Below are 14983 nucleotides of genomic sequence, written 5' to 3' on the forward strand. Positions count from 1 at the left end.
TATCCGTTTACCTTACTTCTACTTTTGTTACCTTTGACAACAACGTTTTCCTGCAAAAGCAAGGTGTTTGCATCGGATCCTGCATCGCACAGATTTTGAGTGACTTGTTTTTAGCTCGTTGTGACAAGGCTCTTTTTGAGCGACTAACTGATCTAAAGATTTTAAAGATCTTTCGTTATGTGGATGACTTTTTAATTCTTTTTGACCTGTCTGTTTTTACTGACCCTCTTGTCGGACGATCTAATCTTCTTGTTAGTAGTCACCCTATTGTCACACGCATTTTAAATTCTTTTGTTGATTGCTTTTACCCGTTGACATTCACGTCTGAAATGCCTGATCATGACAGCATTAGGTTCTTAGACCTGCGGCTGCGGTTTCGAAAGGACCATGCCTGTTGGATATACGAGCCCAGAGCTAACAAGCCCCCTTTGCAGTACAGTTCAGCGCATTCTAAACTTGTCAAAAGAAATATCGTTCGTTCGTTCCTGTCCAATGCTCTTGACAAGTCATGCCGGCATACGTTCGAGGAGGGTTTAAACATGCAAGTTGCACGTTTGCAGGGCGCGGGCTATCCGACTCACGTGATAGCTTCGGTAGCTGAATGCTTGCATCGCAATAGGAAGGAAGCTTCTCGCCTGAGTCATGAACAAAGAGCAGAGGACAGGAAAAAGAAAAAGGATAGAAGAGAGAAAGAAAAGTTGGCGGTGATACCTTACTTGCATAAGGTATCACACAACCTCAAGAAGGTGGGTCAACGGTCTCATGTGAAGGTCGTGTTCACGGCTCCTGAGAGGCTGGGAAGATTGTGCAGAATGAGTTGCCCGATCAACACGCGTAGACCCGACTGTAATATCAGACATAGGCAGACCTACGTCCATTGTCGGTTGGGGGTAGTCTACAAGATCTCCTTGTCCTGCGGTAGATTCTACATCGGGCAAACGGGCAGATACCTCAACGTACGCCTAAAAGAGCACGCGAAGAAAGTCAGAGGTGGTGTCGACGGGCATTTGGCTTTGCATTGTAAGACATGTGACTGTGACCCTCCTTGCCGTCCAATTTTTGAAGATACTGTGATCTTGTATCATCACCGCGACCAACTTACCAGGGAGATTGTTGAAGCGTCGAACATCGTGCGCTTTGGACCGGATTGTGTCAGCGAACCTTCCGTTAATTTGTCGAAAAAAGAGCTTGCATATCTGGCACGATAAGCAGATGGCTGTCGAGGGGGTGTGTGTCTTGTTGATGTCATCTTCGATCATGTTCTTTGTTGCCTATCTGGACATGTGTATATATGCTCCCGATTTTGCAATAAACCGTCTGTTGAAAGTTAGCGCTTGTCTGTGTCTCCTCGCTTGTCCCGTTTTCTCTTGTGCGCTATTTATTTCCCTTAAGCAAGTAGGGAGTTGAGTAGAGGATTCCACTCGTTACGAAAGCATGGGCAAGCCGCAGTGCATTCTTGCTTCGTAATCCGCCCCGCTTGTTGGAGACCCGGCGGACCATGCGGCCTACCTGGTCTCCCACCGTGCGAAGTTTAACTAGGGTGGTGTCGACTCTGCGTTGGTGGGGTGTGAAGAGGCCAAGGACTCGGATCTCCTTGGCCTCCCGGATCGGTCCCGAGGGGAGACTGATGCGAAGCGGTGTTGTGTCCCGAGGGGAGGGACGTAAGTGCACGAATTCTGATTTAGCTGGGGCGCACTGGAGTCCGCAGTAGGCCGCGTAGTCGTCGACTATAGTCGCCGCTGCTTGCAGGCAGGACTCCATGTGGCCCAGGTTACCTTGCGTGGCCCAGATTGTAATGTCATCCGCATAAAGAGCGTGATGTATCCCGGGCAGAGAAGACAATTTGGAGGGAAGACGAAGCATTGCCAAATTGAAGAGCAGGGGAGACAGGACCGCGCCTTGAGGTGTTCCCCTCGAGCCGATGGTGTATGGCCTGTGTTCCGTATCTTGTATGCGTATATAGGCTTGACGGTCTATAAGAAATTGTCTTATGTAATGGAATGTTTTGTGGCCACAGTTGGTGTTACTGAGGTGGTCCAGGATTACTTCATGTTTGACGTTGTCGAATGCGCCTTTAAGATCCAAGGCCAGGACCACCTCGTCGTTGTGGGGACATTCTACAGGATTTAAAATGTCGTGGTGGAGCTGCAGAAGTATATCCTGTGCTGACTTGTGAGGACGAAAACCGAACATAGGTCCGCGAAAATGTGCTGTGTTTCGAGATAATCGGAGAGTCTGTCACGCACCATCGTCTCCATCAGCTTGCCGACAGAAGATGTGAGGGAGATGGGGCGAAGGTTCTCCACATCAATAGGTTTGCCGGCCTTCGGAATGAAGGTCGCGAGAGCCGATTTCCAATCGAGAGGGAGAGGAGTCTCTCCGTCCCAAATGCTATTGATGTATTTGAGGAGCGCGGCGTAGGCTGCGTCGGGAAGGTTGGCCAAGAGCTTGACCGTAACCTTGTCGCACCCGTGTGCAGGCGTTTGAGCGCGGAGCGATCGGACGCGTGGCACATCGGCTCCGTCGATTTTCGACTGGAACCCCGCCAATCTGATGTAACACCTATCAAACCTGTGCGACTGCATCTGTGAAGTCAGCAGGATCCTGGAGACACCGATCTGACCCAGGTACGCCCAATTTTCGGCCATTTCGAGCAACCCTCCGCATCACCACGTAGCGGTCGAGCTGAGCCTAACGGCTTCGGCTCCCCCGCCGCTGGCTGCGGAGGCGCCCGCCGGTCAACCGCTCAACATGGCTCTGCCTGAACAACGCGGATACGACCCCACGACTCTGTCGTGGTCGTCTGTCCCTGCAAGCCAGCCAGAGGATGGCCCATCCACCATTTCGGCGCAGCAAGCTGCCCTTTTTCAAGTCGTTGAAAGCCGGCGCCGCCGCCGGCAGAACGCACGAGGAGCTGCAACGCCCAAGACTCCTCTCGACAAATCAGCAACGGGAGACGCTCGCGCTCCGTCTTCTAAATGTCCGCAAAAGTCATTTTCACCAGTCTCCAAGTGGACGCCCTGACGATTACGTGATCGTGCTGCGGCCACGCAGTACGGTCGCCCTCAAGACAGCATTCCAGCAAGGTGAGCTCGGCGCTGCCATTTCGGAACTCATCGGCAGACGGCATATGAATGCGATTACAATTTCTCCCAATTGCGGGCAAAACATTATCGTCTGTGGCACGCAGAACCCCGAGGTAGCTCAAAAGCTTCTGACGGACATCCAAATTACAACCAGCAAAGGATCGCTTCCGCTTCACGTACACCTCAAGCTCACCGGTGACGTGTGTCGTGGTGTGATTTCTGTACATAACCTTGAAACCAGCGAATCCTTGAAACATAGTGTGCAGTGGCGCGGTGGTGAATTAGTCCATGTGCGCAAGCTGGGAAAATTGAATGTAGCTGTGCTGACTTTCGAGGGACGCAGCGTTCCGCGTTACGTCCATTATAATGCAGAACTGACTCCCGTCAAGGAGCATAAAAAAACGGTGCCAGCGTGCTACCGTTGCGGCACACTGGGGCACCGGGTGGACAACTGTCCCACCCCGGTCAAGGAAAGATGCGGCCTTTGTGGTCAAAACATGGGGCTTGGTACTGAGGGGATGGCCCCCCACGTCTGCAATCCTATGTGCTTAATCTGCGGGGGCCCGCACCTCACCAGCTCCCGCGAATGCACCGCCAAATTCATCAAGCTGCCGCAGCCAGGGCCCAGGACGCCATCCAAGGGAGCCAATTCCGGCGCTACACAGGGAGGGCGGCAGCAAAACAACCAGAAGACGCCACGGCGTGGCGTGATGCCTCCCCCAGGCAAGACAGCAACGGTAACGCCACCACCCGGAGCAGCGGAGTTCCCAGCTCTCAGCGCTTCACCTGGCGGCGCCGCCTGCAACCAACCCAAGGTAGGCAGCTGGGCGAGGGTCGCCTCCTCTCCTTCCCCTCCTCCCTCCTCCCCCACCAGCACCGCCGAGACGCAGGAACTCAAGCGCGAGCTCGCCCTCTTGCGAGCTCAAAACAAAAAACTAGCCAGCGAGCTTAACTCGCTCAAAGCCAAATTCCCTACTCCGCCCGCGTCGAGCGACGAGGAAGAAAATATCACAGACAGGAAGATTTCTACTCCTGTGGAGAGTCGCGCCGCGGCCCTGGAGAGCCGGGTGACCGCAATTGAAACACCATTGGCTGACCTCCCCAAAATTATCCACGATGCCATTGCGCGTCAGGTGGAGAGTGTCATCGCACAGGTGACACAAGCCGTAACTCCCATTATCCAAAAATGGATAAAAGACAATCCGCGCGTCCTTAAACGCGTAGGGCCCATCAGGGACGCTAACCGCCCCTCAAAATTCAACAGAGTTATTCCCGATGAGTTTGACTTCTCGGAAGACTCCTCCACGTCTGCGCCGGGCACTAGCGGACTGGGGAGTCTTAATAACGTAACCCCACCCTCTGCCTCCGACCATGGCCCCCAACCCTAAGTCGCGAGCAAGAGCAACTCAGCCGCTTACAATGACGCAGTGGAACTGCCGAGGTCTCAAGAACCGCACGAAGCGGACTCATCTCCGCCTCTATCTTGAGACCTTTGAGTTTCTCGTCGCCGCGGTTGCCCTTCAGGAACCCGGCGCCGGTGCCAAACTCACAAACTACACTACATTTCAACACAACCCGCAGACATGTATACTTGTTCACAAGCAGCATACTGCGCAGGAGGTCACGCTCCCCACAACACCGCCTTTCCCATACACGATGGTGTCCGTGCTGCCCCTAAAGCGGTCTGACCCACCTGTACACATTCTAAACATTTACTGGCCACCTAAACTTAAGAACGTCACATTCAATGAAATTTTCACCCAAGCAATGCAGGTGGCGGGAAGGGATCCCCTTCTGATCGTCGGCGACTTCAACGCCCCGAGCAGGCTATGGGGGTACCCCCGGGAGGACAGACAAGGGCGGAAGCTTGCAGAACTTCTTTCCACACTTGGACTTACTTTACACACTGATCCCGCCAACCCAACACGTGTCGGCAATTCTATTCAACGAGATACTTGCCCGGACCTCACATTTACACGCAACATACGCCATGCCGACTGGCTGAATACAGAGGATACTCTGGGTAGTGATCACTGTATAATCAACACCACCATTTACATGCGTCCCCTGGAACGCCCACTAACACAAGCTCGTGTACCGGACTGGACGACTTTACGCACATCTCTACCTATCGTAGATCCCCTCCAGTCGGGATACGACGCATGGTCCAAATCGCTCACGTCTACACTCACGCAACACGAAAAGCAGATACAGCTCACAGAAACACAAACAGACGTGGACAACCACTTGCTCCACCTTTGGGAGGCCCGCCGCAGCCTCACCAAACGATGGAAGAAACAGAAACATAACAGACGCCTAAAGAAACGCATCCTCGAACTCACACAACAACCAGCGGAATATGCTACTCAGCTAGCCGACACTAACTGGGTGGACCGGTGCAACGCGGCTGCGCGCCAGATGTCTGGCCGCAACACGTGGCGCCTATTCCGCGCTCTCATCGATCCAATACAAACACGCACGGAAACCCAACGCCACTTACATAGGGCATTGCACAACTTTACAGGAACGACAACACACTAGCGCACACGCTCAGGGATCGATACCTTTGCACCACTAAGAACCCCCGGCAGGCGGCGTACTCGTATGCAGGCTAAGAGAACACGGAGCTGGACAAGCCGTTCCAGCTCCACGACCTCCGGGCGGCCTTAAGCAAGATGAAGCGGAGCACTGCACCTGGGCGCGACAAGGTTACGGTCAAGCTTTTGGCCAACCTTCCCGACGCAGCCTACGCCGCGCTCTTCAAATACATCAATAGCATTTGGGACGAAGAGACTCCTCTCCCTCTCGATTGGAAATCGGCTCTCGTGACCTTCATTCCGAAGGCCGGCCAACCTATCGATGTGGAGAACCTTCGCCCCATCTCTTTGACGTCTTGTGTCGGCGAGCTGATGGAGACGATGGTGCGCGACAGACTCTCCGATTATCTCGAAACACAGCACCTTTTCGCGGACACCATGTTCGGTTTTCGTCCTCACAAGTCAGCACAGGATATACTTCTGCAGCTCCACCACGACATTTTAGATCCTGTCGAATGTCCCCACAACGACAAGGTGGTCCTGGCCTTGGATCTTAAAGGCGCATTCGACAACGTCAAACATGCAGTAATCCTGGACCACCTCAGTAACACCAACTGTGGCCACAAAACATTCCATTACATAAGTCAATTTCTTACAGACCGTCAAGCCTATACGCCCTGTGCAGCGCCTATAGGGGCGCCACTGAAAGCCGCCTAGCGGCGGCCGTTGGAACTGCAGGCGGGCCGGCGGGCGAGCAATGAGCCTCACACGGCAAGCATGGCTGAGGTGCGTGCGTGCGATTTGCCGTTTCTGCGTGTTCCGGACGGTTATTTCTCCGGTGAGAGTGTGCGCAAGGGGACAGCACTTTATAATAGTGGACATGTGTCCGACCTCACGGCTGTCTGGGACGACATCGTCTACATACGCGCCAAATGTCTGCCGCAGACGAGCATCAACAAGCTTGCCTACGAAGTGGAGCTCATTGTGAGTATGCCCTCTAATGCATTCATTCCTTGCCGCTTCAGCCAATGTTTTTGCTTTGATTAATGCACTCGCTTTTTCCGCTTGCATGACGCGTATTGTTACAGTAATTTGAGGGAGTGCCGTCCAACCTGCCAGAGACTCGTGCAGGTTGCGGTCGCGCGAAAAGCCAGCGAGTGTGCAAAGCAGCACGATGGGCGTGAAAAAACATCTCGGGTTAGACTGCGGCAGTAAGGGCTGAACGTTTTTATTCTTGCACTTTACCACTGCCAGAACAGGTCCAATTTCACGTGTTCCGTCGTTAAAAAAGAGCGTTTCGATGATTACAAGAGAGCACGCGAGTGAGATATCAGTCGAGCAAATAGCTAGAAAGTTGCACCGCCGGTAGCAAAAAGTTTTTAAATTTGAGAAGTATTTTATTTTTAGTGTCGCTCTCATTGTTATTCATATCAGCCTCACTCCCGAATGCATAGTTGAGGCGAAAGATTTGTCACCTGGCCTAGCGCCCTTAGTCTAAAGTTGCTTAATCACTTGCTTAATCACTTCATTGCTTAATCTGTGTAGCACCGTCTTGTCATTGCTTTTTCACATTCCAGCCAGATTACTGGAATAGTTTCTCTCCCTTCAAATTACCTGCACAGAAAGTTTCCAAAATATAGAATTTGCAAACATAGTTTGTTCAGGCTGTGAGGGCTGGTGAAACAAAGTAGTCGATTCAAGCTTTCTAGAGGGCAGCTTTACAAGTGGCATTTTATTCTTTTCCCACAGGTGCCTGATTTCTTGCTAGAAGATGGAAAATGCACTTGCAAGGCGGGAAAGGGAGGACGCTGTAAACATATTGATGCTGTGGTGCAATATGTTAACTCAAAAGAGCACAGCTCTCAAACAAATGACCCGAGGAAGTGGGGAAAACCTTCTGTAAAAAGCCTCGGAATTTACCAAAAGGGAGCATGCGTGGAAAGCTTCTATGGGAAGCAAGTGGAAGAGGTGGTTGCACTGCCACCAGCAGCCCCCCCTGTTCAAGATGCGACAACAGTGGCTGCTCTGCTTGACGGCCTTTGGGGTGAAAACTGCGCACTTTTCACGGCAGTCAGCAACGAGCTCTCCCCTCAGATTTTAGCAGAAGGAGATGAAGTGGCCCAGCACCCTACACCAGTTGTAGAGGGAAACATGCGCACTTCAGCACTTTACCGGTCAGTTGAGACCTGGACAAACACAGACTCTGAAATGGAATTTTATATGTCAAAGGTTGTGGCTACTCCTCATGACATACTTCATACTGAATAAACAACAAGGGAACCACGCAGAGATCTTGCTCATTGGAGAAGTATGCGAGCCATTCGCATATCTGCAAGTAGCCGGCCGCACACAATACTAAAATCGAGACGGGATCCCATTGCAGTAGCCGAAGGGTTTCTAAAAGACACAAGATTCTGGTCCCCTGCCACAGCATATGGAAGTGCCCTGGAAGCTGAAGCTGTGAGATCATTTGAAGAAGACATGTGCATTCAAGTCCGTACTTGTGGGCTTGTAGTGATGCTTGAACAGCCGTGGCTGTGCTGCATACCTGACGGCATTGTACCTCAAGAACCGGTGCAGGCCCTACTTGAAGTGAAATGTCCTTACACATGCAAGGACAAAAATATTGTCGAGTTCAGCGAACAATCCTGTAACGTACCTTACTTAGTATTTAAAGACTGCAGGCTGGAAGTGAAAAAGACGCACCAGTATTACACGCAGATTCAGATTTCCCTGTATGTTCTTGTCATGCAGAAGTGCTTCTTTTACGTTTACTCGAAGAAGCAACAAATTCTCATTGAAGTTCATGTGGATGAGAATTTTATTGGCACATCTGTTCCACGGTTGCAGGCATTCTACTTCAAGCATTTCCTCCCAGCAATTACTAAATCATCACATCAAACTGAGAAATAAGAACAATAAACTTTATTTCTCAAGGTCAAACCGACATAAGCATGCATTCTGTCTCACTTTCAACACAACTGTTACATGGTATGACTAAAAAAATCTCTCTTAATGCTGCATGATTTTGTGAACCAGCAATAGACATTAAAAGATCCAAAATGCATTTACTTTCAGGCATGCAGGCTTTCAGAATTGCTTTCAGAATTGGCTTTTGCAGATTCGCAAGCACCCCGCACATGTCTATTATTTTTCCGACATGAGGAACAAGGTCTGAGGAAAGCTTATCAGACAAAATTCTGTATATTTTTATCCGTTGGATGGACCTCTCTACATGAATCCGAGCACTTGCAACAGTGTATGTGGTATTCACCTCTTCTCGGGTAAATGGCTGATTAGGGCGGGCAAAAACTGGCATTTGGAATTTTACACCATGCTCTGCCAGCATGCTTCTTATCTGAGGAAACCCTTTATCAGCCAGCACAAGATCCCCAGGTTTTAAAAGGTGCAAAATTCCACAGTCTGTGGTGATAAATGAATCTGTGGCACGACCACCATAAGGCCTTGAAAGAAAGCTTATGATGCCGCTTGGTGTGATGCCCAGTAAAAACTTGACAGTAAAGCACCCTTTATAATTTGAATACATTAGAACGCGTTCATGCACAGTGCTTGGTGCCGCACAAGCAACCTCTGTGCAGTCAATAATGACCTGACAGTCTGCAAAATGCGGCTTAAAGCTTTCTGGCATCATCATCTGATTAGTCGATCGTGAGGGCCAATATATAAGGGGCCTCAACTTTTCGTGCAAAACATTCAGCACGGAAAAGAAATACCTAGAACAGGTCGTCCTGTGAACACCAAATAATACTGCCAGAAAACAGTATGATAGATTTAGTTTTAGCTTCATTAAAAACAGGAGAAGTTTGTTTGAAGCACTAACTATCTCCTCAGATCTGTGTGCTTTAAAAGATTCAATAACTATTCCTCGTAGCTTTTCAAAGACTGGGACTGAAACGCCTCCAATCGATTTGAGTATGTCTGCAGCCTTGTCTTCGCTACAAGCTGCAAGTGTCTCATAGCCTTGAAAATTTGGAGTGTTCGAGTTCGACACCACTACATTCATCGGGTCACATGCAGTGTCTTTTAGCTCTGTTGTTGTGCCCCAGGAAGCATCCTTGGTGTTCTTCTTCATAGGAAGGACGGCCTAATGGAAATTCAATTCATTTGTTAATTTTCACAATTCTTCAAAAACAAGAAAAATAAATTGTGTGCCTCTAGCATGCAGAATCAAGAGACATACGGTAGATATATCCATGAAATTAGTAAATTGAAACAGAAGGAATACAAATAGAGAACAAAGAATATAAATTCGGGTCAAGAAAATGGTGAGTAAGATATCAAAACCATGGGATATGGCCGCCCTTAATTTTAAATATCTGTGCATGTGGCAACTTGTTTTTGCCTGAAATTAAATCTCTTCAATCCACACCTTTCGCGCACAGAAATAGAATCATGCAGTGTGCAACAATCATAAACAACCAGTCACTTACTTGCGTCTCAGCATTGCAGTCTTGCATGCAGCAAAAGAACAGGCTTGGCATGTCAAGTTCTGTTTTCCATGCACAAGGGTCTGTTTGCAATCCGATCTGTACAATGTATAAAATGAAGAACCCTTGTTATTTTAAAACCTCTGTAATGAGCCACTTAAATGCAAGTCAACCAAATCACAGCAACGCAGTTCCCTATGCCATCGTGTGGCACCCCAGCCATGGTGCAGTGTGACAGCAGCAAAAATAAGAATCAAATGATTTTATGGTTATCACATAATGTGAATAAACATGGAGTCAAGTAATCAGCACAGAAGACTACAGGCCTGCTATACTTGTCGTCACTTTTATCAGTTCTTAGCGAGACTTATTACTTAATGCTTGAACGCCAGCTGTCAATTTCTCATATTTAGCATTCAGTGACGCAGCATCAAAATTGTCATTTGTTTCTTGCATAAAGTTTTCTGATGCAGCAAGAAATTACTGCTACAAAGGTGCATCAGTAAAGCAGCCCGGCAGTGAAACCGGTTAAAAAATTTGTCTCTCAGGTGCATGAGTAAGTGACAGCAGTGGTGTAGCAGTAATAATGGCTTTTCTCACTAATGACAAAGGGCAATTCATATACATACTCTTGCCGTTTCTTGACATTTAAAGATAAACATCCATTTGCAGCTATGAAAGAAATTGTATCTACACTTCTCTTTTCCACCTCCATACTGCGGTCATCCATGGCATCCTCAAGTGGTGGGCTATCCGAAGGAACGCTGTCCTCCTTTTGCTCACGTGCACGCAACCTGCAACCATAACAAAACATAAAGTCCACTCTTATATAGTAATGGCCTTTCCCCAAGGAACAGCAGTTCTGATATAAATAGCTATGCACAGTACATGGGACACTCTTCTGTATGCACAAATTGTGCCTTTCTTACCTTGTGCCTCTGCCTGCATGATAAAATAAGCCTCTGAGCTGAACACAGACCACGAAGTGCAATTAAGTTCCTATTCCCTCATCACATTGCCAAGAAATTTCTTTGATAGTAACGTAAAGCAGAGGATGAAACTAATGTAAAATAATTTACAATCTTGGCGGGTACTGCCTCCTAGACAGGGATTGTATGTATAGGTTCTTTGAGATCCAGCAGTTATTTTTAACCGCCTATGTTCTTTAACACAATTTTATGGAATGTGCCAGAAAGTCTAAATAATCTTGTCATTAAAATACTTGTCTTAAATTAAGCAACAAGCAATTGTAAGCTACCAGTACCATCAAATGACAGTGGTGGTGTAGTTAGTCTCATTTTCATACACTTACTCCTGCATTCCATGCCTTTGTGGAAATACCAGAAACAAGCATATTTATGACGCTGCAGCTCTACCCGAGTTGTCTCCCATAAGAGAGCAGAAAATATCTATTGTCAAGTTTATTTTTACCTTTGATACCTCTTTGAACTTCCAGGCTTTGGGCATCTGTTCACACTTGGGAATATGCTGGGAATGTATGCAGGACTTCTCGGATCATTTGACCTCTCGCCGTGTAGAAAATGTTTGCTGCAGATCCTGGTGTTTTTCGTAGGCTCCCATGGGCTGCCATCCTCTCTACAAGATGCATTAGATAACAGGAAGGTGCATGAACTAAGCAATTAGTTGAAAGGGCACATGACACAATATTAGCAGAGTGAAATAAAATGCAAAGCCAGGCAATAAATATTACTGGTAAATCACATGTTAAAGTGATTTTTTTTTTCAAAGTAGAGATGGTTTATCGAGTTTAACATCACAAAAACTCAGGCTGTGAGCGACTCCGCAGTGAAACACTCTGGATAATTTCAACCATTTGGGGTTCTTTAACGTGCACTAACATCGCATAGAAAACGGGCACCTAAGCATTTCTTTCGCGGCTAGGATCGAACCCAGGTCTTTCGAGTCAGCAGCCGAGCATCTAAACCATAGAGCCACCGCGGCGGCTTTCAGAGGCGAAACAAAACCGCAATAAAGCAGCATGAAAACATTAATTCATATCATGCAGAAAAGAGAACCACGCACGCTAGAACTACTACAAGGGTTAATAAAAAACGACGGTCTCACAGAGTTTACAACTTCTTTCACTGTGACCACAACGCGTAACATAGCCGGGGTAGAGAGATTACGCATTCACCGCAGAACAAATGTTTCGAAGTTCAGGCGGTTACTGTTACCGCGAAGTCATGCTAAAAGCATTCAACACAAATGTTGTACGCCCTATCGAAAGCTTTTAATGCCCACAGGTGTCACGTTGATGCTTAATTCTTGAAAGGCACCGCGACCTTGTTTTTAACACGGAGCATTTTGTTCAAACCATCTAAGCGCAATGAGCACATCACAGCTTCGCTAGCGATTTTAACTGTTGACGAGGCGAAGTTTAAACGGGGAAGCGTTCGCTAAAGGTCCAGCGCTTCAAGCAAGACAAAAAATAAAAGAAAAACGATCGAACGCTGAAGCATAGCGCGGTTTCTCACCTTCTGTGTCGTACAGCCGCGATCCATCGCCGCCGTCGCTCTTGCTCGTGAGGCAGGACCGGAAACTTATAGAAGTGCGTTCCTGGCGAGTTTTTGTAGGTATTCGAGCAGCCAACTACGCAGCAGTTGTTTCTCGACATCGCTGAAGGCTGACAGCAGCGTTAATTACAATCAAGAACACCCGCACGACCGCACGAGTGTGGACATGCATAGACGCTGGCGGGAACAGCGGCCGACCGACGATCGCTGCCATATGTACGATCTCAGCGATTCCTGGGTGTTGTAATCGACTACAATCTGTCATGGTCACCTCAGATAAAAAAACTCCGCCAGAGGATTACTGCAGCATCGCAAGTGTTCAGGTTCATGGCGGGAACAAGGTGGGGTAGCAACTGCCGATCAATGCTTCTGCTTGAAAAAGCCTACGTTGAAGGAACCTTGCGCTACTGTCTACCAGTGCTTCAAAGATTATCTACATCTAGCAATAAGACTCTCAATGCCGCACGGAACAACTGCCTGCGAATATGTCTTGGCCTCCCAAAAGGTTCCTCTGCGTCAGGAACAGTAGCGGAGGCAGGATGTCTCCCACTAGAGGTGATTTCCGCCCAGGAAACTATGCGTACCCATCTCCGCCATGTCCTGCAAGGGAAGAAACACTTCCTACACCGTGTCCATCTAACTCACAGCAACTCTAGCTTTGGCCAGGCAGTACATCTCCTGCCCCTTCCTACTATTAATCAGCCACAGAAGCTACTACCTCTGGCCTTTCCTCCATGGACACTCTCTCCTCTAAAGGTAAAGAAGTCTGTTCCAGGTGTGAATGCAAAGAGCCGCATGCCACAGGCAGCGCTTCTGCAAACTACTCTCGCCTACTTAACGGAGGAATATACGCAGCACATCCATATCTTCACCGATGGTTCAACTACTAAAGAAACCTCTTCTTGTGGCCTTTATGCGCCCTCAACAAACCATGCCCTTTCTTACCGGCTGCAGCGGAGGACATCCTCTACGACAGCTGAGCTTCACGGCATTAAGGAAGCTGTTTCTTACATCCTGCGCCGAACCGCCGGCCGTTGGGTTATCTTCACCGATTCAAAAGCATCTCTGCAGATCCTGGCCAACCTGCTGAAGAAAACGAATCACCAGCCAGTTTCCCTCGCCATCGGGTATATACATCATTTAGCTATTGCCGCAGGCCACTGCATAACATTTCAGTGGGTACCTGCTCACTGTGGCATTCTGGCTAATGAAAAAGCAGATGAAGCGGCCCGTAAGGGCCATCAACATCGGAGATACATTCGAACTTTTTTCACGAAATCGGATGCGTCCCAAATGGCTAAAAGTTTTGCTTACCAAGAAACGTATCGGCTTTGGAGTTTGCCGACACATCAGTACCAATTTCTTCACTCAATCGACCCACATCTTAGATCAAGACTCTAACCCAGAATTCCTCGACAACTGGAAACACTTTATCACCGACTTCGTCTGAATTCTGCATATACAAACGGCTTGCGATACCGTTTTGGACAAACGAACAGCCCGCATTGTGACAATTGTGCCTCTATAGAAACTGTGGAACATATCCTACTTGTGTGCCCTGCGTATGCTAACGAGCGTGCGTACTATGAACATTGCATGCAGAAGCTCTGCCCAGTGCCCCTAACAATGGACAAAGTTTTAGGTCCCTTAGCCTGCTTCAGGCAACAGAGACTTGCAATGAACTTTCTTTTTACATATTTAAAAGACATTGGACATCTTGATAAGCTCTAAATTCACTTGCACGTTACCTTCATGCATTCTTCATGCAGTGAACTTCGTCAGCCCATTTGTCGGACTATGCGCTCCATCATTCCATAGGTTACATCAATACTCGCCATTGCATCCTTAGTACCCATTTCATGGCCGCATTTTATCTTCGGGTTTTTTTTTTACCTCTTCCACGCTGCTCTCCTGTCTTTTTCTCCCAAATTTCCCTTCCTACGCAGAGTAGCATGCCAGCGATTTTTAAACGCCGGCTAAATTCTCTGCATTTCATTAAAGAGTCTCTCTCTCTCTCTCTCTCCGAGCCCGTCTACACTTCGCGGTGTTGGCGACAGGCTGCGCTACCGGCGTTTTGCTCACGGCGTTACAAGATGCGGAACACGGGCCATACACCATCGGCTCGAGGGGAACACCTCAAGGCGCGGTCCTGTCTCCCCTGCTCTTCAATTTGGCAATGCTTCGCCTTCCCTCCAAATTGTCTTCTCTGCACGGGATACGTCACGCTCTTTATGCGGATTACATTACAATCTGGGCCACGCAAGGCAACCTGGCCCACATGGAGTCCTGCCTGCAAGCAGCGGCGACCCTAGTCGAGGACTACGCGGCCTACTGCGGACTCCAGTGCGCCCCAGCTAAATCAGAATTTGTGCACTTAC

At 48.6% G+C, this 14983-nt stretch overlaps 1 protein-coding gene and 1 pseudogene across 1 annotated transcript; one reads left to right on the plus strand and one right to left on the minus strand.

Moving 5' to 3' along the window:
- The first annotated feature begins 2592 nt into the window (after window positions 1-2592).
- On the plus strand, window positions 2593-8087 carry LOC149344905 (uncharacterized; annotated as a pseudogene).
- Window positions 8088-9973: 1886 nt separating this feature from the next.
- LOC149344906 (uncharacterized) lies at window positions 9974-12839 on the minus strand. Its single transcript, XM_089542684.1, has 4 exons — window positions 12567-12839; window positions 11503-11667; window positions 10766-10865; window positions 9974-10170 (listed from the first exon to the last, which is right to left on the minus strand). Exons 1-4 carry the CDS (start codon window positions 12704-12706, stop codon window positions 10003-10005), a joined length of 573 nt encoding a protein of 190 aa, XP_089398810.1. The 5' UTR covers window positions 12707-12839; the 3' UTR covers window positions 9974-10002.
- Between the last annotated feature and the right edge of the window lie 2144 nt (window positions 12840-14983).

Source organism: Amblyomma mixtum, chromosome 5, assembly GCF_055824585.1.
Source record: "Amblyomma mixtum isolate Tamu chromosome 5, ASM5582458v1, whole genome shotgun sequence".
In the NCBI taxonomy this organism is placed as follows: Eukaryota; Metazoa; Arthropoda; class Arachnida; order Ixodida; family Ixodidae; genus Amblyomma; species Amblyomma mixtum.